A 25,418-nucleotide genomic window follows, 5' to 3' on the forward strand; every position below is an offset into this window, starting at 1 on the left:
ATTCGTGATCCACCAGGCACCAACGGCTTAGTTTGCCCTAGCGTTCAGAGAACCCACCAGATGTTGAACCACCAGGGTTATGCCCTGATGTTCCAGCAATGTCCAAAGGCGAAGAGCCTCTTGACAAAGGGTCCAAGACACCACCCGCTTTGTTTGTTGCAGTACATGGCGGTGGTGTTTTTCGTGAACATCTGCACTGCCTTCCCCTTGAGGGAGGTAAGGGAATCGCCAGGAGCTACAACAGGTTGATATGGAGACCAGACTCCTCCGATCTCCGCCTCCCACAGGTGGCTGCCCCAACCCAGGAGTGATGCATCGGGAGAGGGATCTGCCTCTGACCCAGTCCTGTTCGTTAACCACCACTGCAGTTGTTGCGCAGTCCCCGCCAAGATCTGGACATAGTCGGAAAGATTCCCCTGTTGCTGTGCCCACTGGAACTTCAGGTTCTTCTGCAGAGCCCGCCTATGCCATCTGGCTTGATCTACCAGCAGGATGCAGGAGGCCATGAGGCCCAGCAGCCTCAGTGTCATTCTCACCGAAATCCGGGATACAGGCTGAAACATCGCTATCATATCCCGAATATCCTGGACCCGCTGCTCGGGAGGATAAGCCCGAAACTGCACTGTGTCCAGAACAGCTCCGATGAAAAGGAGCGACAGAAGGTGTCAGGTGTGACTTTGGCATGCTGATAGTGAACCCCAGCAAATTAAGGAGGTCTGCCGTAGTCTGGAGGTGGGAGACGACCGCCTGGGGCTAGCACGGCTTCAACGGCCAGTCGTTGAGATAGGGGGAAGACTGGAATCCCCAATCTGCGCAGATGAGCTGCGACCACCGCCATCACTTTCATGAACGCCCATGGGGCACTGGTAAGGGCGAAGGGGAGCACGGTGAACTGAAAATGCTCGTGGCATACCGTGAACCGTAGGAAACACCTGTGGGCTGGCAGGATGGGGATGTGAAAATAAGCGTCCTGCAAGTCCAACGCTACCATCCAGTCTCCAGGGTCGAGGGCAGACAGGACCTGAGCCAAGGTTAGCATTTTAAACTTCTCCTTCCGGAGGAAGCGGTTGAGGGCCTGTTGGTCAAAGATAGGACGCATGCCTTTGTCCTTCATGGGCACAAGAAAGTAGAGGGAATAGCAACCATGACCTACTTCTGGTGCAGGTACCCTCTCGATAGCTCCCTTGGCCAATAGAACTGAAACTTCCTGGCGGAGAAGCGCAAAATGATCCTCCGACATGTGATCGAGAGATGGTGGCATGAAAGGAGGGGTAGTCTCGAAGGGGAGGGAGTAGGCCCTTCGGACTATCTGCAAAACCCATGTGTCCGACGTGATGGATTGCCAGTGAGGGAGGTGATGACAAATCCTGCCACCCACTGGCCGCTGATGGCTCTGTAAGGTCAGACTAGGAGGGTTTGGAGGCTACTGCAGTGGCGGAAGGATGACCAGGCCTGCCCGTTGGTTCCTAGACCCACGTCGCTGGGTCCAACGTCCGCGGCCATGCAGAGGCTGGGCAGCTTGCGTGTGCCGGTGTCTGGACTGGGTCGGACATAGAGGGGTGCCCCACCAGTAGCCACGAAAGGGCTGAAAGGCAGACTGTGGGGGGCGGGAAGTAACAGCGAGGCCTGAGGATATGGGCGCAATCCGAGAATCCTTAAAACGCTCAAGCACCAAATCCGCCTTGTCACCAAAAAGGCGACGGCCATCAAAGGGCATGTCCAGCAAGGTTGCCTGGACATCCCCCAAAAAAACATAAATCCTCAGCCAGCCGTAGCGCAGAAGGGCTACCAACATGGCAATTGTTTTGCCCAGAGAATCGGCGGTGTCCAGTCCACAACGAATTGTGAATTTTGCTGCATCTCTCCCATCTGCCACTGCCTGGGAGAGAACTGCCCGGGCCTCCTCCGGACACTGAGGTAGCACCTGAGCAACCGTATCCCAGACTGTATGTGTATAGCGGCCAAGAGGCATGCCGTATTCACAGACCACAGCGTCAAGCTGGAGGAAGAGAACATACGTTTCCCAAGGTGCTTCTTGGATTCCCTATCAGGGGTGCGGAAGGGTATGCACCCTTGGAAGAAGAGGCTTAGACCACCAAGCTCTCAGGGGAAGGTGTTAGGAAAGGAAAATGGGATCACCCGGAGCCGGCGGGCAATCGTCCGTTCCACAGGAGCCAGTATGCTTGGCCTGGACTAAGGGCATACAAGGACGTCCATGAGGGCTTCATTAAAGGGCAAGAGGGTCTCAGAGGAAGTTGCCGCCGGTTGAAGCACCTCTGTCAGGAGGTTAGCCCTGACTACCATGTATGGAGCTCCTGCCCAAAGCCTTGGCTGCTCTACGCACCACAACTGCATAGGACGCTTCCTCCTCCGTAGCCACGGTAGGGGGAGAAAGCATGCCAAGGTCTGGGGAGGTATCCATACCACTGGCATCACCCAATTTTGGCTCTCTAGTCCGGCTCTTCCAGCTGGTCTGCTAAAGTGTCCAGCCACGCCTCCCAGTCCTCATTACCCCCCGTCGGGGTAATAGGGAACACTTGGGATGAACAAGGGAACAAAAGTACCCTCCGGCGTCGGCTGACGTCGATCCGGCTCCGGGTCCATCTTGGGGATGGGGATGGGGATGGGGATGGCGTCGGCCGGGGGCACAGCCGACCCCAGAGACGTCATCGCCGGGATCAGGGCCGTGAAAGGTCGACCGGCATCGATCGGGTCCAGGCCTGGATCCATGGGGACCCTGTGGTGCCAGAGCCGAAGCCGTCGACATCAAAAGCACAAAGCCCCCGACCGGCTCCGTGGGGCCCGAAAGCGCACCAGCGGTGTGAGGCTGCCCAAAAATGGAATGGAGAGCTTTGTTAAATGCACAAAGCTGGGCAGAGGACACCCCAACTCCCAGAAACAGAGGGAGGCGGTGAGTCGTCCCTGAATCAGGCACCGGAGATGGAGCCTTAGAGTGACGACGCTCCGTTTCCCTCGTCGCGTCGGCCGACCAGCCGACAGGGAGAAGGCGAAGAGCGACTGTGCTTCTTTGCCTTCTTCTTGTGCTTCGACTTACCCGATTAGTGCGAAGACTTTGACGAGGTGTGGTGGCTCCGAGACCGGTCTCGAGACCTTCCCCTCAAACAAGACCAGGAGCGACGCAGAGCCAACTGCCGGGCCTACAAAACCTTTTGGGACTGCTCCCGCAAAGACTTCAGATTTATGGCCTGACAGTCGGAGCACGAATTCGGGTCATGGGCGCGCTCCAGGCACAAGAGGCAGACGAGGTGCGGATCCGTGACGGACATCAGCTTTTGACAGGAGTCACAAGGCTTGAATCTGGTCTGAGGATGGGACATCCCTTGTGCACCAGGAGCCGAAACTCGAAAAAAGACGTTGACAAAAGGTTAGTCAAAAAGTGATTGAGGGATAAGCTCTCTCAGGATCTGCGCAAGGCTAGCGCGGAAAAAGCAAGAACTGACGTCAGCGCGCAGGGGCGGCGCCTAAGTAGGCACCACAACTTCAACCAGGCGACCAAGACAGACGTGGAGTTGACTGCCACCACCTACCGACGCGCAGAGGTATTGCTGAAGAAAAATTCTCTGGATCCAGTCTGATGCCTGGGGGTAATTCTTAGGTAAGGAATCTATAACTAATAGTTTCTTTCAGATAATATTTTCTTACCTAAGGTGTCCAGCCTCTTGAATTCCCTATCTGGGAATGTGCCAGATTTAAATGGCAAGTAGAGGCCTGGACACCAGGCTCTCTGGGGTAGGGTGTTATGGGAGTAATCTGGGATGCCACGGGGGCGGGGCGATGACGGCGGGTAATTGTCCCATCACAGAAGCCCCTGTGCCAGGCTTGGACCAGGTCCCAAACAGTACGTCTATCAGGACATCCTTAAATGGGAGAAGAAGGTCTGAAGGGGTCACTTTCGGATGAAGCATCTCGGTCAAAATGTAAGTCTTGTCTGCCACTGAGGGAGGATTAAGGCCCAAGACCTCGGCCTGTCTTCTCACCACCATAGCAAAATGGTAAGAAAAGAGACCATGCCAGTATCTGGGGAGATGTCCAGTCCACTGGTGTCTGCCAATTCCTCACACCAGTCAGTGTTGGGGTCTAGGAGCTGGCATTCTTAAGGGCCCAATGGCCCCTCCCAATCTTCCCCAAGTTTCAAACCGTAGGAATGGGGCTCTGGCTCCAGTCTGAAGGGGAAGGCTCTAGTCATAGCCGCAGTCGGGTGACACTCCTCCTCTTCCATGTTGGAGTAAGGGTTGGGAATAGTGACAGCGCCGGGAGCGTTGACATCGGCACCAGTGTTGCGGAAGGTTAAAGTTATACTACCGGCGCCGGTCTGGATCAATCTGTGGATCCAAGGGGCATGGCTGGCACCACGGGCAGACCTGCCGGCAGGAACCAGTAGGGGCCCCTCCCAAACCTGAGGGGTGCCAGCAGGGACAGGCCACCCAAAAGTGAGGTGCATGGCCTCAAACTTCACGGAGTTGGGCAGGGGTCGCCCCAGCTCCCGGAAACATGGGGTGGTGTTGGGCAGGTCCAGGCTCAAAGCAGACCCAGGACTCAAATGACGATGCTCGCTCGTCCCGGATGGCTTTGACGGACGGGGTGAAGTCGAAGACCTCTTAGACTTCTTACTCTGTTTCTTCTTGTGGGACTTCCCCGAACGCTTAAACTTCGATTGCGTTGAAGATAGATGGCTCTGCGACTGATCCCAGGACCCTCCTCTTGACTAGAATCAAGACAGCCGCTGCATCGCACGCTGAGTGGCAAAGCGCTTGAGGGACCGCTCCCTCAAGGCCTTGGGGTGCATGGCATGGCAGACAACACAGGTCTTCGAGTTATGGTCGCACTCAATACACCAGAGGCAGACAAGATGCAGGTCCATCACAGACATCGGTCGATGACAGGTGCCGCTGGACTTGAAGCTAGGAGAAAGACCTAAAAAAAAAAAAAAAAAACCTGACAAAATGTCAAAAAAGGCAATCAAAAAATGACTTGTGGTTGCGCCCTCTGGATCTGCGCTAGCGAGGAAAGAAAAGAACGGACGTCAGCGCACTGGGGTGCGGCACCATGGTAAAGGCACCATGCACACTACTTCCAGCGCCGACAATACCACGCGGAGCCAAACACCCCATACCTGGCATGCAGGATACTCCTCACAAAAAATATCCAGATCCAGTCTGGGGATAATTCTAAAGTAAAGAATCTGCAGCTAGAAGTCTATCAAATAAGACAAAATATTCAGTTATCATTTGTGCGATGCCATGCAAGCCTCCATGGGCATAATGAGAAGACAATGTTGATCTTTTTGGAACATCCAGGTAACCACAAAAATCGGAAGCTGGGCCTTTTTAGAGAGAGGTAAACTCTATATCATTTCAGTTAACTCTAATTTGTGGGTGGAAAAAGATAATTGGTGGGAGGTAGTTCCAGAGCGCTGGCAAAGAAGGGAAAAAAAAAAATCTGGAGGGGCAGGGAGGGGGAAATCATTCAAAACTGGGAAGCAGAGCCACTCGACCCTATAGAGTGGAATATTGTAATAAGGGAGTACTTACATATTCAATTTAAATAAGAATCCATTGTGACTCTTTTTCTAATAGATGACTGGTGTCATAGGGTTCAGAAAAGCCCTATCATTATATTTTTTTTAATGATTTTTTGTTTGTAGTGAATGGTCAAAACGTGTCATATGATATAAATGAATTACAAATAAAGATGGTCTCTAGGGGAAAGAACACACTGTAAATGTGTTCTATAAATAAGAAGGCCCTTAATGCACAGCAGATGACGATTGTTTCAGGCTTCGTTTTTGAAACATTGTCCTTTGTATTGGAGCGAGTTAGGGGTAATTTATTTAAGAGAGCAAAACCTTTCTTTTGAGTGGCAATTAGATTGGCATCACATTGAGAAAAGACAGACATCAATGTACTTGCCCAGTAGTGAGGGTAGACTGTTCTGAAGTAAAACAGGTCTATTATCTCACTCTGCTACAAGTGTTCACTAAAGATGGAGTACAATGGTCAGTAGATCAAATGCATAATATTATTTTTTATAACCAACTTTTATTGATTTTTGCATACACTGACAACCAATGCAACCAGACCCTCGCCCACCCAATCACCCTTACAAAGCACAACCGAGTCCCAGGCATTCCTGGCATCCTATCTGTTGTAGTCCCACCATTTGCCCCATATTTTCTCATTTTTCTGGGGGCAGCCCCAGACTTCGTAAACAGACTGTTCCTGTTCTGCGCATCAGTACACCCCTCGTCACCACTCATCCACGAAGGGGTTTGGGAAATTCAATTTGTGGGCAATATCGCACTTAGAGACCAGCGTTGCAACCTCAATAAAGATTTGTTCCATCCTTTGCTCGTCCACGTCTTCCAATAGTCCCAGCAAAGCAACCCTGGGAGTAAGATCTCGGGGCCAGCCCAGAAGCAAGGAGCGCTCCCTCCCTACATCATCCCAGTAAGGCACCAATCTCAGGTAGGACTACACCATATGCAAGAAGTCTGCATACAGCCAAGAGCACCAGAATGAATAGGCCAGAGGGATCCTACTAGTTTGGTGAAGCCATATAAGGGTCATATTAGTAATGTGTAAGTTTTAAGTTGGACCAGTCGACGCAGCGTGGCGTTAGCCAATTACAGAGGGGCCATCCTAGCCTTGCGCCACTCTGCATCTTCAAGCTCCCCCACCCACGCCTCCCACCTCTGTTTTAGCTCAGTGAAATGGTACTGGTCATTAACGACTAAGGAGCTGTACAGCTGGGAATTGGCTCCCTTCTGTAGCTTCCCCATCAACAATGTATCCACAATGAGGATGAATTCCGGGACCAGAGTGCCGGGGAGGATAATTGCAGACAGTGCATGTTGCAACTGTAGGTATTAGTGAATCTGAGTACGAGAAAGTGGATACTGCTTCAGCAGGTCCCCACACGCCTTTACCGGAGTACCAGCCCAAACATCCCCAAGGTAAGTAATGCCAATACAATCCCATTTCACAAAGCCTCCAACCCTGCAGTGTGGTGCAACCAACTCCCCTACCAGAGGAGAGTCATCTCCGTAAACCTACGGTCGTAGCCCACAAAGTGAAGTGCCACCTTCTAGCAAAACAGCACCGCCCATGTATTCTCTGGAAGGGAGCAGTGAATTGGGGTTCGGTAGAGCAGGCCCAGGAGTTCGTCAATGCCTAGAAAAATCAGTTCCATGCAGTAGGTCGGGTCGTCCCATCCCCGTTAAACCAATCGTTCATCACCACCACCTGAGAGGCCAGGTAGGAATAATACAAATCAGTCGTACCCATCCCACCATCATAAGGGGATTTCTGGGATTAAAAAAGGTCACACGGGGCGACCGCCCGCACACAGGAAAGTGGGGATCGTTAAAGTGAAGGAATGGAACCAATGCTTGGGAAGTGGGTGGGAAAAGTTCGAGAAAACAAAGAAAACGGGTCAAATTCATCATTTTAAACAGGGCCTCCCTCCCCAAGACATGAAGCGGGGGACGCTTCCATCTTTGCAGATCCCTTCTCATACTCGTGACCAGAGAGGTCAAATTAAGGCTCCACACTAGGTCCAGTAGGTGCGTGATAGAGATGCTCAGGTACTGAAAGGATAGGTAGTGCACAGGGATTGCAGAGTGCCAAAAACAGGTGCCCTAATCACCTGAAATGGGGACCAACAGGGATTTGGCCATATTCACCCGGAGACCGGAAGCCTCCTGATAAAGTGTCAGTATTTCTAAGCATCGTGAACCTGAGGCCTGTGGATTGCCTAAGAATAGAAAAATGTACTCCGTGTACATCGCAATGCACTCGTCAGGGCCATCGTCCAATTACCACCCCTGCACACAAGCGTTACACCAAATAAGGTGTGCCAAAGGCTTAATGGCCAGGGCAAATATAAGGGGGGAGAGGGGACAGCCCTGCTGGGTACCTTTACGAATGGGGAAAGTGGGTGTGGGGGAGAATTCAATTAACCTGAACCTGGGTGGGCATACAGAAGGCCAACAAGAGTACACAAATAGGTCCCCATTCCTCTCCAACACCACACTCAAAAAGGACCAATCAACTGTGTCAAAGCCCTTCTCAAAATCCACTAGGAGAAGGACTGAAGCGCTTCACATGGTGAGCTTGGGAGAAGGCCACCTGGACACTCCGCATACAATGCCGGGTACCGCGGGCTGGCATCAAGCCACATGGATCTGGATGGATCGAGTAGGGCAGAACACGGCACAGCCGATTAGCCAAAACTTTGGCAAATACCTTCACGTACGTGGGAAATGGATCTATATGAAGTGCAGTTGTGAAACAGCTGGCCAGCTTTAGGGATCACCACAATCATGGCCAAATCCAACCCCTACGGGGAAGGTCCCCATCTCCAACGCCTTTTATACTTCACTAGCAGATGGGTGAGAAGGAAACACCATAATTTCCGATAATACTCAACAGGAAATCAATCCAGGCCTGGGGTTTTTCCCGGAGCCATATCCCATTGCGCCTCCAAGATTTTCTCGACAGTGAGTAGCTAGTCAAGATCCCTGGCCAAACACAAGGGGACCAAGGGTAGCAGGATGGCACCCAACACTGGGTGCGCCACCTCACGGGGAGGCCTAGGCATGCGTTCGTACAGAGTGGAGTAATAATCTGCAAACAATTGTGCAATAGAGAGCCCCGCTCATACAATCACCCCTCAGGACTCTGATCAGGTAAACCACCCTGGAGGCAACCAGTCAAGTAGTTTCCCTGACTTGTCCCTGTGTTTATAAACCTTCTAGGTTGATGCCATCCAGCATTTCCGAGCTTCCACCAGCTAGATTTGTCGAATGCAAGATCACACCCGTGCCAACTGATGGTCAAGTTTGGCGGAGTGCTGCCACCGCACACATCGTTCCAGGGTGAGGATTCGAGCCTCCAAGGCAGGGACGTTTAAAGCATGGTCTAAGGGGGATCCCTGATAAAGCCATTTCTGTTCTGCAGTGAGCCTTGTCTATGGCCTTGAATAATTCTTAAACAAATTGGTTTAAATAACGTTTTCCCTTAATTTATTTTTAATGTGGTTGATGTATAGTCATCTATAAGAAATATTTTGTAGAGAAAGGTTTGTTTTTCAACACCATGCAGCATCCATGAACAAAGGTTCTTTTAGATCAAAACAAAACTTAACATATGAGAAATGGGAGAGGTCACAAAGATTATTTGCAGTTATATGACTGAGCTGCTACTGTATTATAATAATGAAAACACACGTCACTATCCTTGATTAGGTGTAAACACATTTAGAATTTGGACCAGTATGTCTGTGTACGGGCAGTGACCTGGCCAAAGGCTTGGAAAAGCTGAAATTGTATCATAAATTCAAAACTGGGCCACACAAATTACTTTAGGCCCAGGGCCCAGGCCCAGGGCACTCAAAATCCTTAAGATGTCCCTGCTCCAAGGTCGTAAACTGTTCAAGCTTCTGTTTCTCCCTACCCTGAATGTAGCCCTTGACCAGACCCCGAAGCACAGGCTTGTCGGCTGCCCACAAGGGACCAACCGAGTCCACCATATCCAGAGCTGTATAATATTTATTTACATGTATAGTTTGCTCAGCATGGACTATTGAATCATGTATTGCTATAATGCCTGTTTATGTTTCCATTTCTGTATTTTTAGTGCAAACATGATTAATTTACGAGCTCAGTTTCGCGCCCTTGCAAATCATCATGTAAATAAAGACGCATCTACTAGATTCAGACTTGTAGACAAGCTAGCATGAGTTTGGTGGTCAGAGCATATATAAAGCGAGGCAATAATGTACTGTGCATGTATATGCAAATCTCAGCTGAACACTGATGATTCGGGTCCATTTCTGGTGTGTATATGCATTTATAAGAATATTGGGGGGGAGGCACGTATAGGTCAGCTAAAGTATTACCATTAACTTACCCATCGCAAACCCATCATCGGTAAAAGCAGCACCAACTTTATTCTTTTTATTTAGTTTCTCCTTGCAGCTAATCGAATGCTCCACAAAGTTCAGGGTCTGCAATGTAAACACAGGTGATGAGAATGTTAGCTGTCGATACTAACAAACAAGTTACTTACCTTCGGTAACGCTTTTTCTGGTGGATACAGTTTGTGCCTCTGGATTCCTCACCTTATGAGTATCCCCTGCACCAGCATTCCGCGGAAATGTTTCCTAGCTCCCCGCGCCGAGGAGGTCGTCTCAGTGTCATGGCTCCGCACGCGACTCCGCACGACGTCACCGGAGCAATAAGAAGACCACGTTGGCGTGATGACGTCAGTTCCACCCATTTTTTCTGTGCCACCAAGGCAAAACGGGTGGACCGACCATAGAGACAATGCATATATAGTACACAGAATTCACACCAATACAGTCAGTGTAAAATGAAATAAGAAAGCTCACATTTCAAATAAGTCACCAATGGACAAATCGAGGTAATAAGTCTTGAGTACACAAAAACATCAAATAACCAATACCTCATCTTTTAAGGTATAAAAGGGTGGACAACGGGGAGGTGGGTCGGTCAGTGAGGAATCCACAGGCAGATACTGTATCCACCAGAAAAAGCGTTACCGAAGGTAAGTAACTTGTTCTTCTGATGGATACATCTGCCTGTGGATTCCTCACCTTATGAATAGAATCCCACAGCAGTCCAACCCCCGGAGGAGGGTGTCCACCCTTCTATACCAAAAAATCTTGCAAAACAGAGCACGCAAAATGGCCGTCCCTCCTCACCTCGGAATCCAAGAAGTAATGCTTTGCGAAAGTGTGGAGGGAGGCCCAAGTTGCGCTTTACAGATGTCCAATACAGGAACACCCCTGGACAAGGCAGAAGTGGACAACTTAACCCTGGTGGAATGAGCTCAAATGCCTACAGGAGGCTTCTTACCAGCCAGGGAGTAGCATATCTTGCTGCAAAAGAGGATCCACCTGGATAAAGTGCGCTTGTGCACTGCCTTGCCCTTCATACGACCAGCATATCCAACAAAGAGCTGATCATCTTGACGGAAGTCCTTTGTTCTATCCAAATAGAAGCTAATCGCAATCTTTGGATACAAATGATGAAGCCTCTCCTCCTCCTTGGAAGGGTGAGGGGGAGGGAAGAAAGTAGGGAGGGTAATGGACTGTCCTAGATGGAAAGGAGTTACCACCTTAGGCAGAAAAGCAGCCCTGGTCCTAAGTACCACCCTTTCAGCATGTATGGTCAGAAAAGGAGGCTTTGAACTCAAAGCCTGGAGCTCACTCACCCTACTAGCCGAAGTGATAGCCACTAGAAAGACCGTTTTAAATGTTAGTAGTCTCAACGGACAACTATGCATAGGCTCGAACGTAGAACCCATTAAACAAGTCAACACCAGATTTTTAAATCCTACTGGGGCTTAATAAAAGGAGTGGGCGAAAACATGTTCGTAAGCCCCTTAATGAACCTTAAGACTATTGGAGACTTAAAAAGAGAAGGCAGATCGGGCAAACAAAGAAAAGCCGACAAAGTCGACAAATATCCTTCAACAGTGGCCACAGCACATCCCTACTGAGCCAAATGAAGTGAAAAACAAAGAACATCAGAAAGATGCGCTTCCAGAGGATCAATAGATTTCTCTCCACACCATCTAAAAAATTTCGACCACCTGTAGGGGTAGATAGACTTGGTGGAGTGTCGCCTGGCCGATAAAATAACATCCACCACGTCAGGCGGGAGAGAAAAAGAATTCAGGTTGCCCCGTTCAATCTCCAGGCATGAAGGTGAAGGCTTTGGAGGTGGGGGTGTAGAACCTGCCCCTGCAAGAGGAGTTCTGCCCTGAGAGGGAGACGGAGCGGAGGGTACGACGAGAGGTGAAGAAGGTCCATGTACCACACCCTTCTTGGCCAGTCCGGGTGATCAATATAACTTGGGCCCAGTCTTGGCGAATCGTCCACAAAACCTGAGGAATCAAGAGTATGGGAGGAAACACGTAAAGGAGTTGTGAGCTCCAACTCAACTGAAACGCGTCCCCCAATGCTCCCTGCGTCGAAAACTGGAGACTGCAGAATGACGGGCAGTGCGCGCTCTCGAGAGTGGCAAACAGGTCCACCCGAGGAGTTCCCCACGTCTGGAAGACATGTCGAACTACCTCCGGATGAAGCCTCCACTCGTGGTCAGCGGAGAACTGCCGACTGAGACTGTTATGTTATGTTATGTTATATAGAATTTCTATAGCGCACGGCTACTCCGACAGAGTGTCCCGGCGCTTTTCACTTGCAGCTCAGCGAGAATAACATAACAACATGGAAACAAAACGGAAAAAGTCAGAAGAAAAAACCTAAAGATTAAAAAGCCAGGTCTTAAGGCTCTTCCTAAACAGAAGCAAATTAGACGTGCTCCGTAGAACCAGAGGCAGCGAGTTCCAAAGCTGGGGGGCTTTCAAACTAAAAGAACGCCCCCCAGTACGGGCTTTCCTTACACGTGGCACCAAGGCCAGGTATAGAGCTTCTGATCTTAGAGAGCGGGCTGGGTGATAAAAAGTAAACCTCCGCTGCAAGTACTTTGCCCCTGTGCCAAACAGAGCTTTATGCATCAGGGTCAAGGTTTTAAACATGATCCGTTTCCGGATAGGCAACCAATGCAGCGCCTGCACCAGCCCCGAAGCTCCCGCTCGCCTATGGAGTCCAAAAATAGCGCGAGCCGCAGCGTTCTGCGCCACCTGCAGGCGCTGGACCAAGTAGTCCGGGAGCCCCAGAAAGAGGGCATTGGTGTAGTCCAGTCTAGAGCCTATTAGAGCCTGAACAGTGATCCGCCTGTGCTCCTCAGAGAGCAATGGTAGAAATTTGCGGAGCATCTTCAAAATGCCAAAACAGGTGCCGACCAAACCAAGGATATGTGATCTTAACGTAAGCTTGTTGTCCAGCTTAACTCCCAGGTTTTTGGCGACCAGAGAAGACTGAGCAGGGGGACTCATATCCATAGGCCATCAGACCTGCCATTCAGGGTCGGCGGTGCATCCGAAGAACGGGATCTCTGACTTGCTGGAGTTGGCCTTAAGGCTGTTCCGCTGGAACCAGTCAAAGACCATCCCCAGACAGCCCCGAATACACTCTCCATCGAATGCCTGATCTTTCCCGCATGTGAAGAGCAGTTGAGTGTCATCTGCGTAGGATACAATCTGGGCCCCAAAAGCCTCCACCAATGCCGCCAGAGGGGCCATAAAGATATTAAAAAGAGTCGGGTTCAACACAGATCCCTGTGGAACTCCGACTCCCAATGGCGGCATCTCTGCGGTGCTTTGGGAAACCCAGACTGTTTGGCGGCGGCCCTCGAGAAAAGATGTAAACCATTTGAACACCGTCCCCCTAAGACCGATGTCATAAAGCCTGGCGAGAAGCGCCTCATGGGGGACGGTGTCAAAGGCCGCCGACAGGTCTAGCATGACAAGCATGGCCTTGCCGCCTACATCCAGCGTCTCCCGGATGACCTCCGAGACCTCCAGCAGCGCCGTCTCAGTACTTAAATTGGGACGGAACCCGGATTGTGATGGATGCAGGAAATGGTTGGTTTCTAAGAAACCAGACAAGATGCCATGGACATGCTTCTCCGTGATCTTAGCTAGGGCCGGGAGAAGGGAGATTGGCCTATAGTTGGCCAACACCTCGGCGTCTAGTCCAGGCTTCTTCAGGAGAGGGATCACCATCGCCCTCTTCCAGGCGCATGGGACCCTTCCCTCCCTCAAGGAGGCATTAAGGAGAGGTTTAACCAATGGGTTCACCACCGATGCCACCCTGGCCAAAAATTTGGCCGGGCAGGGGTCCAATGGCGAACCAGATTTAAGATTGGTTAGCAGCATCAGGGAAGCTTCGTTGGAGATAGCGGGGAACTCCTCCAGCACAACAGCTGGCATGGACGATGAAACAGATCCCACCCCAATGCTGCACCCCCCCTCACCAGACCTCTCCGGAAAAGAGGCCTGGATGGCCTTGATCTTCTCAGTGAAGAAGCTAGCAAGATCACAGACCCATGTGTCAGATGACTGTCCGCATGCACATTCAACACCCCGGCCAGATGATTTGCCATCAAGCAAATCTGATGGTCCTGAACCCAGGACCAGAGCTGCAATGCCTCTCTGCAGAGACGATACGACCCTATTCCTCCCTGCTTGTTGACATACCACATCGCGGCAGTGTTGTCCGTCAGGACTTGAACCGACTGACCGTGCATGGAAGGGAGAAAGGCCTTGAGCGCCAAATGTATCGCCCACAATTCCAGAAGGTTGATGTGAAGCAACCTTTCCATTGGAGACCAAAAGACCCTTGATCTCCAGATCCCCCAGATGAGCACCCCACCCTAGGGTAGAGGCATCCGTTATCACTGTGGCCACCGATGGGGGAAGATGAAGAGGTTTTCCTTGAGACAGGTTGCCCTCCACACTCCACCAAGACAAATCCGCTGCAGCTTCTCTGGAGATCCTAACTGACTCCCTGAGATCTCTGTTGTGTTGATACCACGGCCTGCGGGGACACCACTGAAGCGCCCTCATGTGCCAGCGTGCATGGTTGAACAACAGAATGCAGGAAGCGAACAGATCGAGCAGGCAAAGGACCTTCAGAACCGAAACAACCGCTCCATTGTAAAACAAGGGAATCATTTCCTGAATGTCAAGAATCCTTTGCGGAGGAGGGAATGCTCGACACACAGGGGTATCCAGTACTGCCCCCATGAATAGGTTGCGCTGAGAGGGCACCAGGTGAGACTTGGGTACGTTTATCAAAAAACCCAATTTGTACAATAGCTGGGTTGTAACCTGCAGATGATGAAGCACCATCTTTGGGGTCTCTGCCTTCAGGAGCCAGTCGTCCAGGGAGGGGAAAACTGGAATCCCGACCTCCTGAGATGGGCAGCCACCACTGCCATCACCTTGGTGAAGACTCAAGGTGCGGTAGTAAGACCAAATGGAAGGACCGCAAACTGGTAGTGTTGCAACCCAACCATAAAATGGAGATACTTCCTGTGCGACTTCAGGATTGGGATATGGAAATACGCATCCTGCAAATCGATGGACACCATCCAGTTCTCTTGTTGCAGCACCTGAAGAACCTGCGCTAGGGTAAGCATCTTGAATCTCTCCTGCTTGAGAAACAGATTCAAAATTCTGAGATCCAGGATGGGTCGTAACCTGACATCCTTTTTGGGAATCAGGAAATACCGGGAGTAGCATCCCTGACCCCTTTCCTGCTCCGGAACCACCTCTATCGCACCCTTTTGTAACAGGGTAAGAACCTCCTTCTGAAGGAGAAGCAAATGATCCTCCGTGCAAAACCCCTGGCAAGGAGGGTAAGGAGGAGGGAATTCCCTGAAGGGAAGGGCATACCCATTTTCTACAAGATCTAAAACCCAAAGGTCCGAAGTGATTAATTTCCAATCCAGTAGAAAATGGGTAAGCCGACCTCCCACGGGACCCACAAGATCCAGGATGGCAGATCTAGGGCTGCTTTCCTGCATTACCAGGAGGGGTTGGGGAAGTAGAGGAGGAGGAGGAAGAGGGTTGACGTCCGGCTCCACGACGGCAACCTCTGCCTTTACCCCTGTAGCTCCTATACAATGGGTTCTGCTGCTGCTGAGGCTGTCTGGACCCACAAACGGAAGACTTCCCAAAGCCACAGTATCTTTTATAACCATAGCCTCTTGACTGAGTCTGCAGACCCAAAGAACTCGCCATTGCCTTACTGTCCTTATATCTCTGCAGGGCAGTGTCTGCCTTTTCACCAAAAAGCTTAGAACCATCAAATGGCAAATCAATAAGAGCAGCCTGCACGTCCGGAGAGAACCCAGAAGATTTTAACCATGCATGCCTCCTTGTCGCAATAGATGAGCCCATTACTCTAGCAACAGACACCGCTATATCCAGACCAGACTGGATAACCTGGCGAGCTTCCGCTTGAGCCTGCACCAACACCTCATTCAGATTCCCCTTGTCCTCCTCAGATAGCTTAGGGAGAATCGGTTTCGCAGAGTCCATTAAAGCATGAATGTACTTGCCCAAGAGACAAGTGGCGTTGGTGTCATACTGGCCGAAGAAAATACCTTTTTCGCATATTGCTCCAACTTCTTAGAATCTCTGCCTGCAGGAGCCTGCAAAAACGCCCCAGATGACTGCTTCGAGAAAGAAGCCTGCATCACCAGACTTTCAGGAGAGGGGTGAGAGGAAAGAAAAACCGGATCTCCAGGAGCAGGTCTATACCTTCTTGAGACTGATCTTGAAACTGCAGGAGCTGAAAGAGGATTGCGCCACACATCAAGTATTGGCTCAATCAGAGCATCATTAAATGGTAAAAGTGGCTCAACCACTGAAGATGGAGAGTGAAGCACTTCAGTGAGAAGATTAGGCTTATACTCCGTCATGGGAAGCTGCAAGTCCAAAGGTTCTGCAGCCTTCCTAATAACTGTATGATATGGAGCAACAATCTTAGAGGGGGAAGCCTTTTGAGGAACAAAGTCCCACTCTGGAGAAGTGTCTAGCCTACTTGCCTCACACAAGTCCTCAAACACATCCTCTGTGTCATATACCTCTACTTCCTCCCTCTTTTCAGCCTGGTACTGCTCCTCTTTCAATAACCTCTGCGACTCTCTCCTCGAATGCATCTTCGGCATCGAAGGTGGCTCCACTACCATAGCCGGTGCCGATCGAATCTGAGATGGAGCCGGGGACTGACCATACGGCGTCGACATCCTCAGAGCCGAAAAAGACCAGGACGACGTTGCTGGCATGAACGCCATAAAGGGTGCCTGAGGATACTGATGAGGCACACCCAAATTATATGCCAAAGGACCCATGGGACCCGAAGGTGATCCAGAGGGTTACGAGGATCTGGCGAACACACCATACATGGCATTAAGAAAATGCGATGGATCAGAACCCGCGTCAGATACTGAGGGTAAGAAGCCGGTTCCGGATCCGATTGAGGTACCTCTGGAGTCAGAGCCATTGGAGCCACAGGTGGAACAGCCGGAGCCGAAGGAACCTCATCAACAGACGGATTCGTCGGTGAGAATCTCGGCGTCGTCGCCTGCTCTGGAGTCCCCTTATTGGAAGAAGATTGAGCCGGAGTCACCTGAGGAGACTCTGAAGGTGAAGGGGAAACAAAGTCCTTTTCTCGACGTCGAGGAGCAGGAGAAGGCGACCTCGACACCACAGAGTTCGACGACCGACGTCGAGAAGCAGATCTCCTCTTCTTCTTATGCTTCTTCTTGGAGTCGCGCGGCGTCGAAGACCTAGACTTTGACCTTTTTCGCCCCCTTTTTGCCTTGGCCATGTAAAATTTGGCTTCTCGCTCCTTTAACGCCTTTGGATTCATCTTCCTGCACGAAGAGCATCCCTCAACGTCATGGTCTGAAGACAAACACCAAAGGCAATTCTCATGCGGGTCAGTAATTGACATACGTTTACCGCATTCTCTGCAGGGCTTAAAGCCTGACTTCCTCGGAGCAGACATGACAAAATAAGGAAATGATACAATCAAAAATACAAAGTATCAAGACGAAGTAAGGAGAGTCCCAGAAAAAAACGATAGCGTCGACAGCGTGGAAAAAAGGGAACTGACGTCATCACGCCAACGTGGTCTTCTTATTGCTCCGGTGACGTCATGCGGAGTCGCGTGCGGAGCCATGACGCTGAGATGACCTAATCGGCACGGGGAGCTAGGAAACATTTCCGTGGAATGCTGGCACAGGGGATATTCAGAAAGTGAGGAATCCACAGGCAGATGTATCCATCATAAACTTCGTGCATCTGAACATTTTACAAATTCAATATTCTGCAAAGAGAAGCAATAACTGCAAGTCCCCTGTGTCGCAGGCGTCCAATAAGTAGTGTCACATAAAAGAACTAACCTGGGAGAGACCTTGGCATATGAACACTACTCTAACAAACCATTTCTGGAATCTATCATTATGGCAGGGTTTACCTCCGAGGTATTGGAATTACACAACAAGAGACAATTGCCCTGGCTCACACGAAAAACGTGCCGGTCACGCACATGAGGCAAAGGAAAGTTCAAACACTCTTTCGTAACAATTTCGGCACCCAACAGCAGGACTACGAACTATGCAAACTCAAGATAGGCACAGTTTGATAGCTTGATCCGTGCTGCCCACCAGTGCGCGCTTCACTCTTCTCCTGCTAAATGATGAATGAAGATGTAAGTAACATAGCAACGGAATATGGGTGTGACGTGTGGTGCTGTTAACGAAAGAAGAAAAAGTGGACCAACAATAACAATGCACTCACGGTTTACAGCGTGGCAAACAGAACAGGAAGGTGGTTACGCATTCACCTAAAGTATTACAGTTGCATCGTGAAGAGAGTGGCCACAGAACAAATACAATGTGGCTATCAGCATGTCTTTGAAAGCTGTGAGAACTGCTTTTCATGAAGAGAAATGAGCAAGAACTAATACAGGAAAGGCGGCCCTTAACATGTAGCATAAATGTCAAAGGCAGGACGCCCTCCCATGGAAAATGGAGGCCCGGAAACTGCTTCCTTATAAAATTAAAGGTCACACATATTCGACCAGCACAGATGAAGTCCCTAAAACCGGAAAAGTAAATTCTCAAAGAGACTATTTCACATCCAGCTAGTCCTTGAAATCCATAAAGCATGGTAAATGCAATGTTGTTGTGTGGATCTCTACAGAGGCAATGCCATCAATAGTGCAGCAAGTGCTCTGGCACTGGGGCCTAGGAGTCTTAGGGGCTGACAACTGCCCGACTATAGCTGTTTTTTTTACTACCAGCCAAGGGGATGGGGGTCCAGTTTCACCGCTTGCATTAGGGCCTATGGCACTCTTGCTAAACTAATGGCCCGCTACACTTCAAGGCACTTGCAAAACAACAATATGCACTGAGAAGCATTAAGGGGCAAACAGTCAACGCCTGCTTGGATTCCCCATGAACATCCTTTTGGGTTTAGAGAATTGATAGAGATCCCTGGGTACATGGTTTCCCACAAAAAAAACACCTATTAGGATGCTCGGTGAAAAAGCAGTGGCAAATGTACGATCTTGTCGAGGCTTCCTGCCCTGCCTATAGCAGATGTGTAGGCTTATAGACTGGGCCTGTAGCTCGTGCAGAAGAACGATTGCCCATATGCTGTGTCCTTCATGAAGCTGAAACCACTCTGGTTGTATGGTGGATGGGATTTCTGCCTTACAAAGAGGGCTGTGTTACTACCAGTTCTAGTTCACCGACTTTCTTCAGGCAGAATTGGAGGTTATCTTTGGTTTTTTTAGAAAGCACCTACTTCCTATACTTAGTAATATATGCGTTTACAAATTAATCTAGGGCTGAGGGCTGCAGTGCAGACCTTTAGTGGGACTCATAGCACCCGCATTAAAGACAAATCCTTTGCTCTGTGGGAAGGACTCAACTACCCTTGGGGCCATAGAATGTCCCAAATACTAGATCATTATAGAAGCTGGGATCAATATCTCCGGCACAGCATATGGGCAGTGGTATTGGATTGCTTATGATATTCCATGGTCATCCACATACCCAGTAGTTTAGTTGTCTTGCCATCTTGGTTTTTCTTTTATTTAATTTATCGTTATTTTATAAAGTGCAGACTTAACTGTAGGTTTCTGAGCAGTGGATAATCCATGCAATGGAAGCTCTTGAAAAATACAGCTTAAAGTCTTGGTTACAGTCTATGTATAAAAATATCCTCAAAAATTACAGCGTAGATTTGAATAGTATCTATTGTATACATGTTCTTTAATTTTAACGTATTTATTTTCACACTTTTCAGGGTTTACAGTTTGAGCTTATGTTAATAATAGGCCTGTGCGAAAATTTCATTCCGTTTGCGGAAATTGCGATAATTTGACATTTTCGCGTTCCGCGGAGAGCGCGAAAATGTCAAAAATTCCGGTTTCCGCAGCTTGGCGATAATTTGTTTCTTGCTCGCGCTGTAAAATAATACATTCTCGCGCGCGATCGCCTTACCTGAATCCCTGCGTTCGCCGACAAGTTTTCTTGATCCGGTCGCGTTCTCCATGAGATGTTGTATTGTTTTTAGCCATTTGCGCTGTCTCGCGACAGTTCGCGCCCGCAGTGACTTCATGCGTCACGCGATCACGTCTTTCTTCTCGCGATCATGCACCGCGAGACAACTCAAAACAAGATGGCCGCGCCCGCAAGCAACCACATGGGTAAGTTGACGACCCGCAACCATGCAGAAAATCTCGCGAACATGCCGGAAAAAAACTTCCGCATCTTCGCGATATTTCCGCTTGTTTGCGATAATTTTAAACATTTTCGCGATAATTTGCGAAAGTTAATTTTGCAAATTCCGCCCACCCCTAGTTAATAATAGGTTTATCATTTTTGTTTGCAGAATGCATTCAGTTTAGTGTTGCATCGCAGTCTTCCATTCTGAGCATGGTCTCTGTGACAATACTTTGTTTGCCTTGTTTGTGTGTATGGTACTACGAGTAAGCATCTTTATCTGGACAGGGGTAATTTTTGTATTTGAGGTGGAGAGACAGGATACTATTACCAACATCAATCTAATCGCTACTCTGCTGCTATACTCTGACAGATTATAGGGTCACCTGTAGTACCCTTAGCAAAGGCATAATTTCCCCTTTCAAATGGCACAACTTAATATTTTATAAGGGCTGTGGTGTAGCCTTTATTACCGGGCCTTATAGATCTGGAACGACGTAACAAAAACGTCTGCTGTTCGCATGTATGAGAAGAAGGTGGGGATGTACATGAAGTGCAGTGTTTTCTCACCATTCCTCCTAAGAGACCAGATCTAAGCTGAACACTTATTTACCACCTTAAAGCGTGTCCCAATTCCTCCTAAGTGTCTCATTACAACTGTTATTCTACACAATTTTTTATATCTCAAAACGATCTCAAAAATTGCAAGGGCACACCTGGAAAGTAGAGGAATCCTCTTCGCCATCACCGCACCTTTAAATTTCCAGCTGAATACACCTACTGCCACCTTCAAGCATGATTTATAAATTGGGAGGGGGCGCACACAACTGTCAAAACGTGGTGGCTTTCTAGAGATGTTACTTGGTTAACTCTGAGATGCATTTCTCTCTTGAAAAAGCAAGCTAAATTGTGTGTATGACTGAGGTAGAGCCATGGGAGTAAGTGAAGTGCTCTGAAACGCTACTGTTGGCAGGCAGAATTACTTCGAAGCTTTTGGTATTTTTGCAGCAAGGTGACAACAGTTGTAGCCAATTGTTTCACAGCTCTCATCTAGAAAGTTTCCAGGCATTTATCATGTTCTTTGGGGAAAAAAAAGTTTTATTTATTTCATAACAACACCAAACAGTGCAATAGTACAGCAAAGAAGAGAGGCATTGACTTACCACACATTCTTACGTAGTTGGTAAACCACTAGGAAATGGAAGTCATTGAGATCGACAGATATACAAAGTCCCAGCCATCATCCTGGGTCAGACAATGTGCCCATCCCATGTCACTGATGTCTGAAGCCCACCATGCCCGAGATATTCATTCCAGCTTCACCAACTCTGATAGACCACCTTCTCTGCCTGCCAGCACCAGCCCATATCCTGCTCCCAATCAGCAAATTATTGGAGGCAAATGAGATCCCTAAGTCTGTGCAATATTCCGCTTTTCAACCCCGTGCCTACCGCCAACCACTGCCTGGTGTATTTGGGGCAGTCTAGGTCCCCGTGTATGAGCAGGAAAAGCTCTTTGGCATCCATTGGGACTCTAACGTTAAACGCAGACATCACCTGTGTTACCCAATATGCCTGTATAGCTGAACAACCCCTATGGTACGGAGAAAGGGGCCCTCCTGCCCACAGCCTTTGAAGTAAAGGACAGAGTTTCCCTTCCTAATCTTGTATAGCAACATCCTAGTGTAGTAGGATCTGTGTAGTATACAGAGCTGCACAAGTCTAAACCCTGTGCAAATGGCAATGCACTCGGGTGCCCGCAACACATCGTCATCTAGATCTCCAAGATCTATACTCCACTTGTCCCGCAGTCCACCTAGCCTATCAGAAGTATTGTTTTCGATCTTTAAGGTGAGAGACACAGCCTTTTCCTGCATCAGATCTAAGAGAAGTCTTTCCTCATAGATGCTGACTCCGGCACTTCCTCTTACATATGTACTCTGAGTGCATGTGTCACCTGCAGATATCTGTAGTGCTTTATATCTGCCAGGATGTACTCGTTTTGTAAAGCCTCAAACGACAAGAGAGTGGACCCCCTCATTAAGTGTCCAAGATGGTCTATGCACAGGAGGCTCCATGTAGAGAATCCCTTAAATATCCCCACTTCCTTAAGAAAGTTACTGTCCCACAGGAGGGTCTGCTCCGTCAATTTCCAAGCCCATCCCAGAAATGTTGTTGTCCCTGGTCATACATCCACCACTCTGCAAGTGTGAGTGGGTAGCCTGTCTCTCCGCATATATAGTAGAGCCAGATAACCCCTTGGTCCTACTGAGTCTATGTCAACTCTTATCACTGGCTCTTGTTGGTCCGCATACACCCAGTCGTTTATTACAATCAATTGGGTAGCCCAATAGTATTTGAGTAGATCTGGAATGACCAGACTGCCGTTTTACACTCTTATGAAGAGCTATCTGGGACCCACCAACGTCCCACAGCAGCAGACAGACTTCATGAGGTACACTGTGGAAAAAGGCCCAAGGTATCAGGAGTGGTGTGTTCTGAAGAGCATCTAAAAATCTCAGCAGTGGCCTCATCTTGTATAGGGCAGCCTTGTGCCTCAAAGGCAGAGGCAGCGGACTGGGCTAGAAGGCCATATAGGTTCCTTTAAAAAAAAATCGGCACTCTCCCAAGTGATATATATTTTACCTAAGTAGGTAAAGCCCTCCGACGCTAGAGGGATATGATTCCTCAGGTGCAAGACAGGCAGACCACCCTTTTGTGGGAAAATACAAGATTCATCCCAATTGATGTGGTAGCTTGCATGGACGCGAACCCAGCGATGGTGATGTCCTTAGATGCACAAATGGCATTTGATAGCATAGATGGGATATGCTTATTTGCAGTTGTCAAACTTCTGCGCTTTGGCCTGAAATATTGTGGTTGTGTTCAAGCTCCTGTACGTTCGACCCATGGCAAGGGTGAGGGTACTTCTAACTTCACAAAGGGACACGGCAGTGCTGCCGTTATCGATGATTTTACCCCTTGAACCCTTGGCATCCTGGGTACCCCAAGATCATCTGATACAGGATGTTGTTGGCAGGGGGACTGGGAAAAATGCATATCCTTATAAGCGGTGTCATGACTCAGTCCGGGACTCTGGCATGTGTCAGGGACTCTGGCAACGACTGGTGCCAGTGAAGACAAAGTAGGCAGGATACTGGGTACAGAGCTGCCCAAGATCACACAGCGAGGCAAAGGAAAAAGGGAATCCAAAGAGGAAGCTCTGTACAAGAGAATAAGGTAAGGCTCAGAAAGGACAGGCCCTCAGAGACGATTCAGCATTCAGAAAAACTACACACAGGACGGATATGCAAGACATATATATAAAACAACATTAACAATAAAGGGAATGTGGGGTAAAGCACTCAGGAGCTCCACACGGTAAGACTGAAGCTCAGCAAATTCCACACCCACAATTGCTGTTACAGATACTGACTGCAATAACCACATATAGGATATGCATGCAAAGGCTGGGTCTGTGGAGCCGATACCTATAGTGATGTTATAAATGTAACTCAAAGACAATACTCACAGTGAACAAGAAACAACACCTAGGTTGTCAGCTGTGCCCATGTATCCTGGCGATCAAACAGGAACACGCAAGGCAGCAACAGCAAGGGGGTAGAACTAAACACAAGCACGATAGACAAGCAAGGAGGAGTACTTAAGAGGTAAGGAAGGAAATCACAGGACACATGTGGCAGAAAGCAAGTAACAAACATACAAGGTAATTGGAAGCAAACCGCAGGAATAGAAAGACAGCAAACTAGGAACTGGAACCAAGGAAATGAGAAGAAAGGTAGGGGCTGGAAAAGTATATAGAGAAGGGGAGGCTACAAAGGTATACTAGAATAGTGCAGGTTCAGGAATCAAGAAAACAAAGTAGCATTGAAGGCAGTGCTGGAGCAGGATCAAGAATTGAGCCAAAGCTCAGGAGTCAAGGTAGCACTGCAGGCACTGCTAGTTCAGGAACAGAGAATTACTAAAGCTTTAGGAGTCAAGGTAGCACTGCAGGCAATGCTAGTTCAGGAACAGGGAAATTACTAAAGCTCAGGAGTCAAGGTAGAACTGCAGTCAGTGCTGGTTCAGGAACAGGGAAATTACTAAAGCTCAGGAGTAAAGGTAGCACTGCAGGCAGTGCTGGTTCCAGAAACAAGAATAGCTATAAATCAGGAATAAATAAATAACTAAAGCTCAGGAAACACTGGAAACAAGGATACCAAAAGCTCAGGACAAACTGGAAACAAGGGTTGGTCTAACCGGAACACAGCTACAATGACCAACCCTGGGCTAAAGGGAGCTGGGGCTTAAAATAGCTCACAATACTCATGCACATCAGGTGTGAGCAGGCTAGCAGCCGCCAGCCACAGGTGAGCTGGATTCTTCCACCCATCTTTGGCCTGCAGGGGTGGAGACAAAGCAGTGAGCAGGGGATTATAGGTAATGGAGTTTGCAGTATGAGCGGACTGGCTTCCACAAAACCCGGCATGGATTGAGAATGGATGTCAATTCCCAAATGGTGTCCAAATGCCTGAAAGTCAGGATATGCATGCAGGGGAGTGTCTGAAGCATATTAGAACACAGGAAAGTCTCACTATGCACTCCACCATGGTGGTGGGCACGAGAGTGCAGGGAGCGAATCGTGACAAGCGGATGACGTACTCTTGCGGCCCGCTCTGTCTATTGACAGGGTACTGAAAATATTCTGTATTTTTGAAAACCATGCAAGGAAGAGAGCTTGCAATCAAAACAGAGAGAGCCTAGTAGAAAGCACACCCAAGGAGGAAACCACAATACCACTGACCTGCGTGACCTCATATAACTCTGTTTCATGCCAAGTGGCTAAAATTGTCCAGAAGCACTGGCACATACTCAATACTGGCAACCACCAATGGGAAAAACCCATGTTTTCCTACAAGAGAGGCAGAAGTCTAAAAGACAGTTTAGTACACACAGGACCGCAACAAGTGAGGTTGTCAACAAACACCATACACAATGCATGGGGCCTCCCAATGATCACTGGACACTACCCCTGCGGTGACTGCAGTATTTGCCAATTAACAAAACCAACAAAAACTCTCAACCTGGAACCAGGGAAAGTGTGGCAAATCTGCACACATATTAATTGTAACAGTGTCAGAAGACGCTCTCACCGGGGACACGTTAAGCGAAGGAGAGGATGACCAACTGCCTCCTTACGTCTCGCCTGTGCTTCTTTTACA

General features: G+C 49.0%; 1 protein-coding gene across 1 annotated transcript in view; it reads right to left on the reverse strand.

The window, feature by feature from the left end:
• WASHC4 (WASH complex subunit 4) overlaps positions 1-25,418 on the reverse strand; it is a 987,939-nt gene that overhangs the window by 201,747 nt on the left and 760,774 nt on the right. Inside the window, exon 30 of the mRNA XM_085653223.1 lies at positions 9,930-10,026. Coding sequence (XP_085509349.1) covers positions 9,930-10,026 — 97 coding nt within the window. The remainder of the gene's footprint in view (positions 1-9,929; positions 10,027-25,418) is intronic.

This window comes from Triturus cristatus, chromosome 4_1, assembly GCF_964204655.1.
Source record: "Triturus cristatus chromosome 4_1, aTriCri1.1, whole genome shotgun sequence".
Taxonomy (NCBI): domain Eukaryota; kingdom Metazoa; phylum Chordata; class Amphibia; order Caudata; family Salamandridae; genus Triturus; species Triturus cristatus.